The sequence below is a fragment of the Schistocerca serialis genome, chromosome 3 (genome assembly GCF_023864345.2).
Source record: "Schistocerca serialis cubense isolate TAMUIC-IGC-003099 chromosome 3, iqSchSeri2.2, whole genome shotgun sequence".
Taxonomy (NCBI): Eukaryota; Metazoa; Arthropoda; class Insecta; order Orthoptera; family Acrididae; genus Schistocerca; species Schistocerca serialis.
In genome coordinates this window covers 229012544-229031619 of record NC_064640.1, presented here as the reverse complement: position 1 = coordinate 229031619, position 19076 = coordinate 229012544, and the positions used below count along the sequence as shown (strand labels likewise).

Genomic DNA, 19076 nt, shown 5'->3' with positions numbered 1-19076 from the left:
ATTCTGTTAGTAAAAGGGTCAATGCCCTTTCAGACCATGATGCACCAATTTTAACACTAAAAGGATTTTGTACTCAAACAAATGTCACATATAATTACAAACTATGCAGGAAAGTTAATCCAAAAGCCAGCCGGAGTGGCCGTACGGTTCTAGGCGCTACAGTCTGGAACCGTGCGACCGCTATGGCCACAGGTTCGAATCCTGCCTCGGGGATGGATGTGTGTGTTATCCTTAGGTTAGTTAGGTTTAAGTAGTTCTACGTTCTAGGGGACCGATGACCTCTGAAGTTAAGTCCCATAGTGCTCAGAGCCATTTGAACCATTTAATCCAAAAGCACTTGAGAATTTTTTAAACCTTGTCGAGGAACAAGAGTGGCAGGATGTTTATAGTGCTGGTAACATAGATGACAAATATAATGCTTTCCTTAACACATTTCTGATGCTCTTTGAGAGCTGCTTTCCATTAGAATGTCCTAAATAGGGTTGTTGTGGTCTTCAGTCCTGAGACTGGTTTGATGCAGCTCTCCATGCTACTCTATCCTGTGCAAGCTTCTTCACCTTCCAGTACCTACTGCAGGCTACGTCCTTCTGAATCTGCTTAGTGTATTCATCTCTTGGTCTCCCTCTACGATTTTTACCCTCCACGCTGCCCTCCAATACTAAATTGGTTATCCCTCGATGTCTCAGAATATGTCCTACCAACCGATTCCTTCTTCTAGTCAAGTTGTGCCACAAGTTCCTCTTCTCCCCAATTCTATTCAATACCTCCTCATTAGTTATGTGATCTACCCATCTAATCTTCAGCATTCTTCTGTAGCACCACATTTCGAAAGCTTCTATTCTCTTCTTGTCTAAACTATTTATCGTCCACATTTCACTTCCATACATGGCTGCACTCCATACAAATGCTTTCAGAAATGACATCCTGACATTTAAATCTATACTCGATGTTAACAAATCTTTCTTCTTCAGAAACGATTTCCTTGCCATTGCCATTCTACATTTTATATCCTCTCTACTTCGACCATCATGAGTTATTTTGCTCCCCAAATAGCAAAACTCCTTTACTACTTTAGGTGTCTCATTTCCTAATCTAATTCCCTCAACATCACCCAACTTAATTCGACTACATTCCATTATACTCGTTTTGCTTTTGTTGATCTTCATCTTATACCCTCCTTTCAAGACACTGTCCATTCCGTTCAACTGCTCTTCCAAGTCCTTTGCTGTCTCTGACAGAATTACAATGTCATCGGCAAACCTCAAAGTTTTTATTTCTTCTCCATGGATTTTAATACCTACTCCGAACTTTTCTTTTGTTTCCTTTATTGCTTGCTCAATATACAGATTGAATGACATCGGGGATAAGCTACAACCCTGTCTCACTCCCTTCCCAACCACTGCTTCCCTTTCATACCCCTCGACTCTTATAACTGCCATCTGCTTTCCGTACAAATTGTAAATAGCCTTTCGCTCCCTGTATTTTACCCCTGACACCTTCAGAATTTGAAAGAGAGTATTCCAATCAACATTGTCTAAAGCTTTCTCTAAGTCTACAAATGCTAGAAACATAGGTTTGCCTTTCCTTAATCTTTCTTCTAAGATAAGTCGTAGGGTCAGTATATCCTCACGTGTTCCAACATTTCTACGGAATCCAAACTTATCTTCACCGAGGTCGGCTTCTATCAGTTTTTCCATTCGTCTGTAAAGAATTCGCGTTAGTATTTTGCAGCTGTGACTTATTAAACTGATAGTTCGGTAATTTTCACATCTGTCAACACCTGCTTTCTTTGGGATTGGAATTATTATATTCTTCTTTAAGTCTGAGGGTATTTCGCCTGTCTCATACAACTTGCTCACCAGATGGTAGAATTTTGTCAGGGCTGGCTCTCCCAAGGCTGTCAGTAGTTCCAATGGAATGTTGTCGACTCCCGGGGCCTTGTTTCGACTTACGTCTTTCAGTGCTCTGTCAAACACTTCACGCTGTATCATATCTCCCATTTCATCTTCATCTACCTCCTCTTCCGCTTCCATAAAACTGTCCTCAAGAACATCGCCCCTGTATAGACCCTCTAAATATTCCTTCCACCATTCTGCTTTCCCTTCTTTGCTTAGAACTGGGTTTCCATCTGAGCTCTTGATATTCATGCAAGTGGTTCTCTTTCCTCCAAAGGTCTCTTTAATTTTCTTGTAGGCAGTATCTATCTTACCCCTAGTGAGATAAGCCTCTACATCCTTACATTTGTCCTCTAGCCATCCGTGCTTAGCCATTTTGCATTTCGTGTCGATCTCATTTTTGAGACGTTTGTATTCCATTTTGCCTGCTTCACTTACTGCATTTTTGTATTTTCTGCTTTCATCAATTACATTCAGTGTCTCCTCTGTTACCCAAGGATTTCTGCTAGCCCTCATCTTTTTACCTACTTGATCCTCTGCTGCCTTCACTATTTCATTCCTCAAAGCCACCCATTCTTCTTCTACTGTATTTCTTTCCCCCATTCCTGTCAGTTGTTCCCTTATGCTCTCCCTGAAACTCTGTACAACCTCTGGTTCTTTCAGTTTTAATCTACAGTTCATAACCAATAGATTGTGGTCAGAGTCCACATCTGCCCCTGGAAATGTCTTAAAATTTAAAACCTGGTTCCTAAATCTCTGTCTTACCATTATATAATCTATCTGAAACCTATCAGTATCTCCAGGCTGCTTACATGTATACAACCTTCTTTTATGGATCTTGAACCAAGTGTTAGCTATGGTTAAGTTGTGCTCTGTGAAAATTCTACCAGGCGGCTTCCACATTCATTTCTTACCCCCAATCCGTATTCACCTACTACGTTTCCTTCTCTTCCTTTTCCTACTATCGAATTCCAGTCACCCATGACTATTAAATTTTCGTCTCCCTTCACTATCTGAATAATTTCTTTTATCTCATCATACATTTCTTCAATTTCTTCGTCATCTGCAGAGCTAGTTGGCATATAGACTTGTAGTACTGTCGTAGGCACGGGCTTCTGTGTCTATCTTGGCCACAATAAAGCGTTCACTATGTTGTCTGTAGCAGCTTACCCGAACTCCTATTTTTTTATTCACTATTAAACCTACTCCTGCATTTCCCCTATTTGATTTTGTATATATAACCCTGTATTCACCTGACAGAAAGTCTTGTTCCTCCTGCCACCGAACTTCACTAATTGCCACTATATCTAACTTTAACCTGTCAATTTCCCTTTTTAAATTTTCTAACCTACCTGCCCAATTAAGGGATCTGTCATTCCACACTCCGATCCATAGAATGCCAGTATTCTTTCTCCTGATAATGACGTCCTCTTCAGTAGTCCCCGCCCGGAGATCCGAATGGGGGACTATTTTACCTTCGGAATATTTTGCCCAAGAGGACGCCTTCATCATTTAATCATACAGTAAAGCTGCATACCCTTGGTAAAAATTACGGCTGTAGTTTCTCCTTGCTTTCAGCCGTTCACAGTACCAGAACAGCAAGGCCATTTTGGTTAGTGTTACAAGGCCAGATCAGTCAATCACCCAGACTGTTGCCCCTGCAACTACTGACAAGGCTGCTGCCCCTCTTCAGGAACCACAGATTTGTCTGGCCTCTCGACAGATACCCCTCCGTTGTCTGTATCGCTGAGGCACGCAAGCCTCCCCACTTGGGAGGTCCATGGTTCATGGGGGGGGGGGGGGGGGGGGGCTAAATAGGGTACTAGCAGTAAAAGGCAGCCTCGGTGGCTAACTAGTGGGGTAAGGATATTATGTAGAACAAAGCGGGAATTATATCAAAACGTTAGAAGTGGTCACAATCAAGCTACAGTAGTGCATTGCAAACAGTACTTCAAGGTGCTTAAAAATGTTATTAGGAAGACAAAGAGTACATGGAAAGCAAATACAATAGCTCATTCACAGGATAAAATTAAAACCATATGGTCAGGTGTGAAGTAAGTGTCGGGTCAGCAGCACAAGGTTGGCAATATAAAGTCAGTTTCTGTTACTTGTATATCAGATATATGTACAGTATTTAACAATCATTTTCTGAGCATTGCTGGTGAATTAAATAAAAATTTAGTTTCTACAGGAAATCATATAACAATCTTAGCAAATGCCTTTCCGAGATTGATGTCTGAAATATTTCTCAGTGATACAGACAAGGGGGAGATTGAGTGAATAATTAAATCACTGAAGACTACGGACTCTCATGGATATGATGGAGTGCCTAGCAGAATATTAAAGTACTTTGCTGCACATCTTAGCCCTGTATTTAGCCATATTTCTAATTTTTCGTTTAGGAATGGTCAGTTTCCTGACTGATTAAAGTACTCAGTAGGAAAGGCGCTTTATAAAAAGGAAGAAAGGAATAATGTAGACAATTTTCGACCTATTTCTATGCCATCAATGTTTGCCAAAGTCATTGAAAATGCTCTGTATGTAAGGATAATTGATAATTTTATATCACACATTTTGCTATCAAATGTACAGTTCGGCTTTAGAAGTCATTTAACATCTCAAAATGCTATATTCTCTTTTCTCTGTGAGGTACTTGATGTGTTAAACAAAAGGTTTCGAGTACTAGGCATATTTTTGATTTAACTAAGGTGTTTGACTGTGTTGGTCACAAAATGTTGCTGCAGAAATTGGACCATTATGGAATGTGGGTAATAGCTCACAATTGGTTCACTTCTTACTTTAGCAACAGACAGCAGAAGGTCATTATTCACAGTGTTGAGAATAGTGGTGATGTGGAGCCTGAGTGGGGTACGGTCAAATGGGAGGTCCCACAGGGATCAGTGTTGGGGCCACTCCTATTCCTTATTTATATAAATGCAATGCCCTCTAGTATTTCAGGTAACTCTTAAATATTTCTGTTTGCTGATGACACTAGCTTGGTAGTAAAGGATGTTATGTGCAACATTGGCTCAGTTTCAAATAGTGCAGTTCATGACATAAGTTCATGGCTTGTAGAAAATAAACTAATGCTAAATCACAGTAAGACGCAGCTTTTGTAGTTTCTAACACACAATTCAAAAAAACCTGACGTTTTAATTTCACAGAATGGGCGTATGATTAATGAAACTGAACAGTTCAAATTTCTAGGTGTTCAGATAGATAGTAAACTGTCATGGAAAGCCCACATTCAGGATTTTGTCCAAAGACTTAATGATGCCATTTTTACTGTTCGAACGGTATCTGAAGTAAGTGATCGTTCAACATGAAAGTTAGTCTACTTTGCTTATTTTCATTCACTTATGACATAAGTCTTATGTCATATGGTATTATATTTTGGGGTAACTCTTATCATTCTCAAAAGATATCTGTGCTTCAGAAATGCACAGTGTGGGCAATAAGTTCGCAAACCTCTTGTTGACCCCTGTTCACTGTTGATTGTGCTTACTCAAACTTATGGCTTGTCTTTTTTTGAGTTCATATACATTTTATTTTATCTGTTATTACTTGTATGTTGTAATTTCATGTTCTGACATGTTGCATGACCTTGGAGATTTGCTACTCAATTTGGTCCTATGGAACTTGATGTGTAAATAAAAAGAAAAAAAGAGCTGTGTATTTCATAGTCTTGTCATGCAAAGATAGTACATTGTGATTGTAAATTTTTGAAATGGATTCATTTGTGGGTTTGTAGCTATTTATTGTATTTACAGCATCTTTACTTCAAAGTCAGCCAATCAGGCGTATTTCTTTTCCTTTCTTATGTCTTCTCAGAAACTGGTACATCATTGTATATTTAGCATTATTTAATTCTGGTACATCCACCTTTGGCAAGTCCTTTTCTACCCATCTTTTTGTAATGTGTGTTGGCTTTTTCATGTTTGCCATTTGTATGAGAGAGACAAGCCTATTACAATTGTGGAACTTCCCTCTTCTGTTTAACTATAGCCTATGAAATGTAAATTCTTTTCATTAGTGCAGATGATAGAAATACACAAAGAATATAACAGAATCACTTGTCTGTCATACTGTCAGAAAATAATTTTTGGAGCAAACTTTGTTGCTTCAGTTAGTTATCAATAAGCTACTAATTTAATTGTCTGTTTGGCTACATAGGAACTTTACATGTTGTATGTTCTGAATTTCCAGCACATTTATCTCATTTCAATGACTTACAGTGTCATTCACTATTATAAAATAGTATTAACAAATTTGACATTTTTGTGGCTTGTGTTGTGTAGTAGTAATACTTGATCTGTACAGCTATTTTATTGGCAACCATTGCTGCCTGATTATTTACCATCATTGGAAAGCCATTAATGAAAAATCAAGATAAGAATAGGTTGAGGGTAAAACACTGAAAGAGTCTATACTATCTGATTTCCCATGCTGTATTAATTTTGTAAGTCTAACCTGGAAGAGGTCCAAAAATTCAAAAAGATTCTCAGAGGATACTGTTAACAAAGTATTTTATTCCTGTAAATGATTATAGCATCCTCTGTGAAGTATCTTATATGGAAACCAAATTGGGAAGGAATCAGAAAGGAATTGCAACATGTCAATAAATCTGATCATAAATAGTCTTCCAAAATATTTTGAAAAGTAAGTGGTAGGAGATAGGTAGGTTTAAAGTTGAAAGATACAAACTTATGTCTGCTTTTACAGGCTGATATCAAAACAGCATAATTTCATCTGTAGGAAATAAAACTAATTATTTTCTATAATTGTATTGCCAGTTAAAGATTTGCAATATGTATGACCATTTCTACTAATTTTAAGAAAATACAATTAGTTTGAGACACTACTCTTTCATCTAAAGTGAGAAAATTTGTACAATTATGTTGCTACTCTTTTTCAAATTATCTTTTTCTTCCCCATTATGAGGCAAATCATCCTGCAGCTGAGCACCGATTTCATGAAGTACTGTAAGCAAATTGTTGACACAATCACTTTGGATGTTCTAAGTTCAATCATGGAATAATCTAGATTTTCATCTCCAGATATGTACATAATTCCCAAATCAACAATCAGATTGTCGCATAGATTAAAGTTGTATCCATTACACTCATGTCTGATGGCTGATCCGATTTATTCTTCAATGCCTAAAAGAAAAAAGTAACTCTCATCCCTAGGTTCTCACTGACCTTAACACACATCTCCAGATATTTACATAATTTCCAAATCAACAATCAGATTGTCACGTAGATTAAAGTTGTATTCATTACACTCATTTATGATGGCTGATCCAATTTATTCTTCAAAGCCTAAAAGAAAAAAAAAAAAAAAAAAAAAACCTCTCATCCCTACGATCTACGATCTGTTATCTTGTGGATGAATCTTGGTAAACATGGCAAATGTATTCTTAGTTGAGGCACATTGGATTATATAATCAATACTCATTTGGTTCATACAGTTTACACAATGTGGATATAATGAACTCGAAGAATACTGAGGAATTGATGCATACTGTAACAGGCAAAACTAAAAAAGGCCTGATGTTTGAAGTGAAGATGATAAAGTTTTTCTGTGTGTTCTATTTATATTCAAAATAAACTCTTCCATATTTCACATTTTTATTGTAAGTGTTGGATCTGTTGTAACTTAAGGTTCTTTTTTTGTGCCCTTTTTCCCCAGGGACCTTTTACCTGTCTTAGTAATGCTCGTTATGGTATTGGTTGGGGAGCCCTGGGTGCAGCAGAGTTTTGCTTAGCAGAAGCACGTCGATATACACTAGAGCGTCACCAGTTTGGACGGCCTTTAGCAGCCACCCAGCTCATTCAGAAGAAATTAGCAGATATGCTTACAGAAATATCAATAGGTCTTCAAGCATGTCTTCATGTGGGTCGCCTGAAGGATAAGAATTTGTAAGTGTACTAATTTTTGAGGAATAAGAATTTGTAATATTGCTGATTTTAATCACAAAGAGAAAACTACATATTCAATCAAATCAAAACTTAATTTGAAATATGTTGAAAAAAACTTAGATAATCCAAACTTGTTCATTACTGAAAATAAATTTTTTAAATAAGGGTAAAATATAAGGTATATCAAAGAAAAATTACATTTTTCATCCTAGAATTCTGTCCTGTGGTATTAACTGCCTCTATAAAGACACATTGACTTGTAACTACTTTTATGTCATAATTTTCAAAGTTACACAAGAAATGCTATGTAATTCATTTGGTAATGAAGATGTTCACTTTCAACTCAGAAATTCCTGGTAACAAAACTCACTCAGGCTTAGTGTGATGCAGAAAGCAGTGGGTTATGCAGTCCCAAAAATAATTCACCCCTTATCCAAGTATGTGAAAAATCTAATATACAATATAATTAACTTCAAACGCAAACTGAAATCATGTCTGCTTGACATCTCCATCTCCATAGGAAAAGGATGGAATATTAGAGCTTAACATTGTCAATGATGAGGTCATTAGAAATAGGTTGGAGAGGAAATCAGCTGTGCCCTTTTAAAAGTACCTTTCCAAGGCACTTTCCCAGCATTTGCCTTAAACTGTTTAAACAAATCAAGGAAAACCTAAATCAGGATGTACAGGTGGGGATTTGAACCGAATGAGTTGAGTGTCTTACACTGTCCCATTTTGCTTGTATACAATTGAAAAATTTCTGAATGTACAAGACTGTAAAGTGTATGTGACATTGCACATATAGTTAAGTATAAATCAATGTATGTTGAAAAATGGAGATTAAAGATAGCTTAATATTAATTAAAGGACGATCATATAAATGGCTAGCATGTTACTATATTTTTCAGTGAGTAAGTCCTTTGTAAACTAAATGACTCATTTGATTAGAGTACTGTGAAATCATGTACTTAGTTACAGTATATTCTGAGGTTCATTATTACACTGCAAAGTTCCCAAGGAAGAGTACTAATTACAGGAACTGGACACAAATTTGATGGAGGAGAGTTCAGATCCTCTCAAAGTTATTTATGTTTTCCTTTACTTCCATAAATTGATGTAGACATCTACATCTACATAAATACTCCACAAGCCACTTTATGGTGCTTGGCAGAGGTTACCTTGCACAGCAGCGAGTCATTCTCTTCCTTGTTCCACTCGCAAATGGAGTGAGGGGGAAAATACTGTCTAATTGCTTGTGTATGAACCCAAATTTACCTTATGTTTACTTCATATTCCTTACACAAGATGTACATTGGGCGCCGTAAAATTCTTCAGCAGACAATTGCAAATGCTGGTTTTCTAAACTTTATCAATAGTGTTTCACTAAAAATATGTCATCTTTCCTCCAGGGACTCCTATTCAAGTTCTCAGAGGATTTCCATAATACTCATATAATGATTGAACCTATCAATAACAAATCTAACAACGTGCCTCTGAATTGCTTCGATGTACTCTAATCCTACCTGGTAGAGTCTCAAAGACTCTAGTGGTATTCAAGAAGTATTCTGTATGTGGCCTCCTTTAGAGATGAGCCATACTAAAAAGACTTCTTGCAATAAAACAAATTTGACCACTTGCCTTCCCTGCAACTGATGTCATGTGCTTGTTACATTTGATATTGCTTTGCAACTTAACACCTAGATATTTAATTTATGTAACTGCGTATTTGGTTCACATGGGGTACCACAGCCATACTTGCACGTCATGTGCTGGCTTTCAGATCGGCTGTATGCACTGTTTAATAACAGGGTAACTGCACAACACATCAACACCTACAATGCTTGAAAATGGCCTGCAAGGCCAATATTGGATAATCATGCAAGATATAATATAGGATGATTATAATTAAAATTAAACTTTCAAACCACTGTAGAAGTAACACCACTAGTCAGAATGACGCCAAATTGTAACGGAATGTTATTGGAGAAGGGGAAAACATATGGCAGACGGAAAATAAATAGTTACAAAATGTAGCAATAGATGGCACTGTAAGCATTATAATTTAATAGTGGTCGACTACAAATGACAAATGAATCGTACAACAATGCCTAAGGTGTACGTTTGACGTTAAACAAACTTAACTACTCAGTTTGCATGCGTGTACAGGTGTGATACTGTTAGTTACGTAAGCCCATCCACCACGGCAAGTTCATATCACATTGGATGGGAAAAATTGGTTTTTAATTGTCTTGAGGCCAAAAATCACATAAAAAGCATCACTTACATCAGTTTTTAATTGTCCTGAGACCAAAAACCGTACAAAAAGCATCAATCAAAATCAGGTCACATTATTAATTTCTGTGTGACTGGTCCAAAAAATGTTCAGTATGCTGTCCACCATTTTCTGCAACAAGTTGAAATTGAGGAACAGAATGTTACACAACTGATGGAAGTGTTTCCGGAGTCACGTTCAGAATGTGTTGCACAGTGTGTGCCTTCAATGCTGCGAAGTTTGCAGTCGGAACACTGAACACATCATCTTTCAGGCTGCTGGACAGCCAGAAGTCATACGGTTATGATCAGGTGATCAGGATGGCCAGGCTGTAAGAAAATGGCGGCTGATAATTCTAGCAATTCTGAAATGGCATTTCAGCAGCTGCTTAACTGGATTTGCAATGTTCAGAGGTGTGCCATCTTGCATAAAAATGATCCCATCCACACATCCAGGCTTTTGGAGAGCTAGAATAACTAGATTGCGCCAGAGACACTCATAGCACTTACCAGAAGCACCTGTCTCTTCGAAAAAATATGGCCCTATGATAAATGATGCCGTAAACCCACACCACTCAGTGACCTTTTCAGGATGAAGTGGAACCGGTTGATTTGCGTGTGGATTTTCTCTTGCCCACATTCGAAAACTCTGTGTATTGACATACCCTGTCAGATGGAAGTGGGCTTCATCTTTCCACAAAATCTTCCCTGGCCAATCATTGTCCACTTCCATGCAAGCAAAGGTCTCTCTTGCTGGCAGGTCAACAGGAAGCAACTCGTGCACATGGGTAATTTTGAATGTGTAGCAAAGAAGAGTGTTTTGTAGGATTTTACGCACAATGCTCATGGGTATGTCCAATGTTCAGGCAATTCTCCATGCACTACACGTTTGCACACCACCACTTGTCTCCTCCTGCACTGCTGTGGCCACTGCTTCCACTGACTTCGAATCAATTTGTTTCCTTTGTCTATCTGGTTGCTCACCAAAAGAACACGTCTTTTCGAATTTATGAATAATTTTCTCCAGACCCACGGCAGTCATTGGACCAACACCTTTTTTAAAACCCTACAGTGTCCAGTACTTCCACAGAATGATGTGTGCACAGTCATCGTTCTTGTAATACAGCTTCACAAGCAGAGCGTGATTCTGCATTGAGACAGTCATTGCGAACATCGCAGATGCGAAAGGAGGAAAAGCCGTGTACCTGAAGTGTTTATACCAACTTCAATGTGTCGTGCGCATGACAGGTGTTTTCATTTACCTATTCTGTCACGTGAAGCACCATCTGTTGATCAATTTTCATACTATATTTTTCATCTGCCATACGTTTTTCCCCTTCTCCAATAGTTTTCCATTGCAATTTGACATCATTCTGACTAGTGGTGTTATTTCTACAGTGTTTTGAAAGTTTAACTTTAATTATAATCACCCTGTAAAATGAATACTCGTGAAAATCATCTGAGGTTGAAAACTTCAAAATGTCCTTTAATGTAATTGCTGATAAAAAAACATGACTTTCGTGTGTCATGTGACACATTTGCAGATGAATAACATGCCCAGAACTTCTAAAATGGATCCTAAAAGTGTGCTTGTCATACTTACTGATAAGAGTAAGAATTTTCCAGTGTTGTATCATGAAACACTTAAAGTTTAATTATTTATCAACAAGAATAATGTGTGGTAGCTTACCCATGATCACCTTGTAGACATTTGTTTAAGGAGTTGGGCGTCCTCACTTCTGCTTCACAGTATATTTATTACCTCATGAAGTTTGTTGTAAATAATCCATTACAGTTCATTACAGTACATTATGATGTACATAATTGCAATACCACAAAGAAAAATGACATCCATTACTCCCCATAAAGGTTGTCTTTAGCAAAAGAAAGGGTGGTGTAATGCTGCAACAAAAATTGTTGATCACTTAATGAGGCATATAAAATGTCTGGCAGCCAGCAAAGCAGAATTTGAGAACAAACTGAGAAAGTTTCTCCTTGACACCTCCTTCTGTTGTATAGAAGAATTTATGTAATTCTAATGTGTTAAAGAAAAAAAAAACAACCCTTATAAATTTTGATGCCATAACAATATTCACAAAATAATTTGCGATGGAATGTAAAATGACTCATTCCTACAAGATATTGATTTATATACAACAAACTCAATTTAAATTGTGCAATTTTTACTATTAAAATAAAATTGTTTTAAACATGAGATAAGTTAGTACATTTCACACAGTGACTGTCTCGGAGTATTTCAACAAATTTAAACGGATGACGGGTGGGTATTGGGAAAAACTGAAGACCAAGCTTAAGAAAATTCCTCACACACCGATTGCCTATAATATTAATATTATGAACATCCTTCTGTCAAGATTGAGCTCACCTAGTAACCCAGGGGGGATGTCATAATACCAGAGGTATTATGGAGTAATGAGGAATATAACCTAATAGCATCTAGCAAAACGTTTTGGCCTTATGACAGCAGTGACATGTCATTGCTCGGGCTGTGTGAAACAGTGTGTGTAGATAGCCACCCTGATCCGTAACTACTCAACTGTTGACCACAACACACAGAAATTGGCCAGAAATGGATCCAAGAAACATACATATGGTATCCTATATGTGCTCAATATGATTAAGGTCAGGTGACCTGGAGGACCAGAAAACTTTCTCATTTCATGCAGTGTTCCAATTTGGGAGCAACTGGATAAGGGAATGTCTTTCTAAAGGTACAAGTCACCTGGAGAGGGAGGTGAGAGATTTAGTGTGCACCTGATTGGGCCGAAGGTTGTTGTATCATTCACCAGTGAGGAACAATGTTAGTCATACCAGGAACCACATTTCATTCCACGTACATGTCCACCATATGGTTATACCACTGCTACTGGCCTGAATGGTGTTCTTTTGGAAAAACAGCTCACGTGGTTTTTGGTGTAATTGTACCCCGCCACAAGAGTGTACCAGTGTGTTCTGCAGCTCGTCATTTCAGGTAACTTTCTTTACTGTCAGTGTCCAGTGATGATATGAATATCCATGCTCTTTGATGTTCAATAAGCATGTGAGAGTGGTGACTTCTACACAATATAGTGAGAGGATGATTGTGGGTGCTGACCAATCATCATTGTTGTTCATGGAGGTATGTTCCATCTCTGCAACTAAATGAAAGGCAGTGTGTTTATCTCCATATGCCTTTTGCTTCTTTTGTCTGTGAAGCATCTTCAGTGGCATGTTATACATATTTCTTTTTTATACATATAATAAATGTGTGTTCGCCCTGATGGCTGAGAAGTCGGCGTCGCGGTCTGTCATGTCATGGGGCCCGGTTTCAATTCCTGGCTGGGTTGGAGATTTTCTCTGCCCAGGGACTGGGTGTTTTGTTGTCTTCATTATCATTTCATCATCATCTGTGGAAGGCAACAGGAAACCACCACTGGAATCACTTCCCTAGACGCTCATGGGGTGGACCTCTCTGATGAGGCTTCCTCCATGACAAAACCTGCCATAAGGCAGACCACAAAGTTTTAGTTTTTATAAATGTGTTATGTAGTAGTTGCAGAATGTTAGTATGTTACATTTTGTCATGTTTTTCTCTTGTTTTTTAGATTAGATGCAACGTTTGTATCACAAATTTTGTGATGTTAAATTATCATTTGGTGTTATGATTTCCAGTGTTGTTAGTCCATATGTGGTTCTGGAGATGTATTCATTCAGTCCCCATACTCCAGCTGGCCGATTTCTGGTGTTTGTTCACCCACATTTATCATTTTTCATTTATTGTGTGTGTGTGTGTGTGTGTGTGTGTGTGTGTGTGTGTGTGTGTGTGTGTAGAGAGAGAGAGAGAGAGAGAGAGAGAGAGAGAGAGAGATCCGTCAATTATTTACTCTTGTCATGTTTCAGATTTCTGTTTGTTATTGTTTTAGTGGCTAACATGATCAGAGAGTTATTGCTTGTGTTGATTTGGTCATTAATTACTTTCCTTTTCATTGCAAGGGCTCTTTGCATGTGGAAGTTTTCTTCTAATATGAGGAGTTTTGTTGTGATTGTTCACTCTAATAATTTTATGTGAGAAGAGTGAACAGTCACAACAAAAAACTTCTGACATTACGAAAAAACTTTCACATACAAAGAGCCCATGCAATGAAAAAGAAAGTAATTAATGACCTAATTAATGTAATCAATAACTCTCTGATCATGTTAGCCACTAAAACAATAATAAACAGAAATCAGAAACATTAACCAGAGTAAATAATTGATGACTCTTTCTCCCCCCCCCCCCTCCCCATCTCTCTCTCTCTCTCTCTCTCTCTCTCTCTCTCTCTCTCTCTCTGTCTCACTCACACACACACACACACACACACACACACACACTTATTCACTTAAGGAAAAAGAAGACTGCTCTCACAAATAATGTAACATTTACACATAACAAAATACACACACACAAAACAGATGAAAAATATGAAACCACACATAAAAGACAAAAGATAAACCACATGGTTATAGTTGGCAATACCACATACTGTAAACAAGCACATATTGATCACAAAATGAAAAGTGCAAGTAATGTGCTGTAATAAATGTGGGTGAAAAAACTGCCAGAAATCGGCCAGCTGGAGCATGGGGACCGAACGAACACAGCTACAGGACCACACATATGGACTAACAATACTGAAAATTGGAAGTAACATCAAATGATAATTGAACTTCACAAGATCTGTGTAATAAAAGTTGTTTGTAATCTAAAAAACAAGAGAAAAACATGACGAAATGTAACATAGTAACATATTGTAACTATTACATAATACATTTATTTTATGTATAAAAAGAAAAATGTATTACAGGCCACTGAAGATGCTTCATGAATAAAAGAAGTGAAACGTATATGGCATAAACAATCTAACTTTCATTGACTTACATTTTTGAAACGTACCTCCATGAAATTTGAAGCAGCTAAGGAATGACAGAGGAAAAAATGACATTGTTGTTGTTCTGCATTGAACTGGCTGTGGCCCACCACTTAAATCTTACAACCTGCACTAACTAATGGAGCTAGTGGCAATCTCTTTCATCACTGTGTTATTTCTCATGACTTATGACATTGGTGGTAGTTATTTTCCCTATAAGCAAGTCCTCAGGAACACCCTTGAAAGAGTGGCATATGAAAAGCCCATCAATTGCATAGCCTCAAATGGAGTGTCTCACGTGCCATATACACATGATCTGATCTTGATGAAATATGCTAATATTGCATATCTTTAACATCCTGCTCTCAACTGTTATGCCAATGACCAGTACAAAATTTGATGACTGCCAGTCATGTGGCATGCCGAAGTGTTCACTTTGAAAACAGGACCACTCTCTTTCCTACACAGCAACTATCTCAAATTAATGTACTCATGGCATGACAGGTGCCAAGAGTGCAATTAAGTCATTCAGTGTACTCCGTATTCTGAGATTACAGAAAACTGCTGATTAACTTCAACAGAGGTCACATTTTGATAATTTAGAAGCTAGAAATGATTACTGCAAAAGCAGCATAGGTTATTGGATGTTCATATTCTGATATCACTAATATTTATCAAAAGCAAACTAATTATATTGTAACCTATTAGAGATTAGAGTTTGAAATATGATCAGTGAATTTCCTAGTAGCAGAGTGGCAACTCAGATGAAGGTTCGGAAAAGGTGACATGGACCTTGTTGGGACCTGCGGTTGTTATAGAAGGCATTATGAAAGCTGTGGAATATGCCAGTATTTTTATTAGTCACATATGCTCCTTCATAGTTTATGGTCTCCCTACCAGATGTGGCGTTCCCAGGAAAACACAATCCATACCAACAGGTCAAAATCACGCTACAGTGGTTTGAGGGATATTTGATGTCCTGATTGCACATAATCTCAGTTGAATTGGTCTGGGGTGTCATTAACCATGCATTGGGGACATGGAGACTCCATGTTCTGATAATGTGCAGCTGTCTTGTATGTCAAGATGAGGCAGCTATCTATTAGGTGACTAGGTGTAGTATGAAACTGGATGTTGTGATGCAAGAGTGGTCTCCTAATTATATGCTTCAGTTTCACCAACAAAAGTTGTCTTACATGAAAAGCCATTTGTTATTGCGTGTTTCATAATAATATAATAAAAATAGCTGTTCTCAAGATTTTACACAATTTCCTCACTTTCTCACTTACATATTAAACCATCTTCATTTTCTCCATATAAGTAAAGTTTCATTTTGTACATATTCTTTTAAGGTGTACTCCAGAAATGATATCAATACTGAAACGTAATTCCTGTGGAAAAGCTTTGGACATTGCACGCACTGCCCGTGACATGTTGGGTGGGAATGGCATTTCTGATGAATATCATATTATTAGACATGTTCTGAATCTGGAATCAGTCAATACATATGAAGGTAAGGTCATATACTTTTTCTGTCTTTTTCCTCTTTGTTTCCTGAATGCAAATAATGGACAACTGCACTTGATCAATCTGTTATAGGTACTCACGATATCCATGCTCTCATTCTTGGGAGAGCTATAACTGGAATACAAGCATTTAGCTAAAAACTGGACTAAATATTGTGTTGCTACTGAATATTTATGCATTGCTGTATTTTCTGAGGTATGTGTGACAATACTTATTCACTGTGATTCTAAAATATGTAAATAATACTGTACATATTTATTTATTTATTGCTGTATTCTGAATGAGAATATCCAGTGTGTTTTACTTAAAGTTTACCTGGAATAGAAAAAGTAAATCAGTCACCAATCCAAAGATTGCACTTTACCACCAAGCCACACTTACCTGCAATATGAAGTGTAAATTTTATGTCAACACTGTTAGTTCTAGTTTTCTGTCCATAAAATTTATTAATAATAACTGACACTGAACTGATGTTTGACTGTGTGTGGAAAATATAATGAGGAAAACAGGACATACAATTTCCTAACTCTGGCTATGGTTCCTATACAATGAATAATGTTTGTAGAAGTATGAAGCCACAATTGTTTAGTTTATTGTTTATCCACAGATAAATCATATGTCTAACATCAGTTTGATACAAAGAGAAAACACAAGTAAAAGTTTACTGACAAGAATTAGGAAATAGATCTGCTGTTCACTTGCCCCATGGGTGATGCATCTGTTCATTTAAAAGATTATAAGATCACACTAACTTTTATTACTGACTTTCAAGTACTACATAAGAACATGTTATTTCTCATAAATACTGAACATTTACTGGAAACACTGACTTCTGTTTCTGAAATGTTCAATATACTGTCTTCTTTCATAAACAGCACTGCACCCTGCTGCTGATTTTTATAGACTTTCTAGCTGACAAACCCAGCATTGCGTGGATATTAATTTTGCCAATTTTCTATTAGAAATGAAACCTTGTATGTATTTGAGCAGTATACTTGGTGTGAGATGTGCAGTTTTGTGAACATCACTGTGGCAATGCCTCTCCATATCTCTGTAGGCAGCTATAGTTTTCGTCTAATGCCGTTTGTGCTTCACAGTTCAAACATGCCAAAAGCACAAGCAGGTGTAAGGGATTACCTTAAGTTGACTTGACTAGGAGTGTTTTAGTACTTAAGAATAAGTTTATTTAAATGTCATGCATGATGCAAAAGTTTCTCCTGATCTGTATATCATACAATGATATAATTTTATAGTTACATTCAGCAGCTCTTGTGGATAGTGTCTGCAAAATGTGTTGTGAATAGAGTTAGTAGCAAAGGAGTAAAAAATGTAAATGTCATGCACAATGTAGCAGTTTTTCATGCATCTCAGCGTTAATGAAGTCATATGTCCTGAACTGTGGTGGGTAGGTGGTTCTTACCCCTCAGCAATTGTTGCTTGACAGTAATGGATATGTATATCATGTTTGGTTGAAATTGGTCCACTGGTTTAGGAGAAGATGTGGAACATACAAAACACACACACACACACACACACACACACACACACCAGCAGCAGTAGCAGCAGCAGATAGTTTTGAAAGCTAGGGTATTTTTGTATAATTTTATATGTTTTGGCCGTACTAACAGTTTTGCCCCCAGAAAATAGGCACTGGGAAGAAATTCTGTCTCATAATTTATTGTTTTATCAGGTGAAGTTTTCTTTTGACGCAACAACAACTTTCTCTGACAAAACTACTGTTAGGTGCATGTAAACTAACCTGCTTGTAAAGGTGTGTTTACATCTGTGTAACTTTATGTGTGCACTATAGTTCAATTCTTTTATCTTGGCGGCTCGCGCATGCCCGCCCAGATGCGGGAGATTGCTGCGTTGCCAGTTGCACACGATGCACGCACCAAGAGAAGCAGTGCCATAGTATAGAATAGTTCGCAAGCTTACATTTAGGGGGGAGCGCGTAGTTCATGAAGTAAAGCTACCACGTCCGCATTAACCCTTTCGCTGCTACAAAGACGTGCTCCCTGCATTCCGCGCTGTGCGCGTTTGTCACTGCACTACTCGCCTGTGCAGACACATGGTGTTCTGACTGCTTTGACACACTTATCATTCGATTTCACAAAAACTATTTGGCCCAAAAATTAGATTTTTACACATCTTCTTGACTGATACCTTCCCCCCATAAATGACTTAATTTTGTTTTGATGTTCAACGCAGTTATTATGCAGCATTAAATATAGTAAACCATTGCACGAAATTTTTGAAGAGTTTGCAGAGGTAAAAGTCCATAGGGTATACTTTCCGTATGGTCGATTTTAGTTGCCACAACGTTGAGAATGAAATGTGAACAAGATACCTAAATTTCATGCAAAATTTACTGTATAACAATATCTCATTTAATTTAAGTACCACATAGGTGTCGTATGTAATATTGAGAAATATTCCATCTTTCGCGACTGTAACAAAAGTTTTATTTACACTGGGCATGTTTGGCTTTATTTAAAAGCACAATAACTGTGTTGAACATCGAAACAAAATTAAGTCATTTATGGGGGGAAGAT

At 37.5% G+C, this 19076-nt stretch overlaps 1 protein-coding gene across 6 annotated transcripts in view; it reads left to right on the top strand.

Annotated features, from left to right (window-relative positions):
• LOC126469964 (glutaryl-CoA dehydrogenase, mitochondrial-like) overlaps nucleotides 1-19076 on the top strand; it is a 925249-nt gene that overhangs the window by 128793 nt on the left and 777380 nt on the right. For 2 of the 6 annotated variants that reach the window (XM_050097384.1, XM_050097383.1), the window contains exons 7-9: nucleotides 7587-7816; nucleotides 16347-16507; nucleotides 16594-16716. The exons of 2 other annotated variants lie outside the window; for them this stretch is intronic. In XM_050097384.1, the coding sequence (XP_049953341.1) occupies nucleotides 7587-7816; nucleotides 16347-16507; nucleotides 16594-16658 (456 nt within the window). In that variant the 3' untranslated portion in view covers nucleotides 16659-16716. The remainder of the gene's footprint in view (nucleotides 1-7586; nucleotides 7817-16346; nucleotides 16508-16593; nucleotides 16717-19076) is intronic. 2 more of the 6 variants (XM_050097386.1, XM_050097385.1) reach the window with 1 other exon arrangement.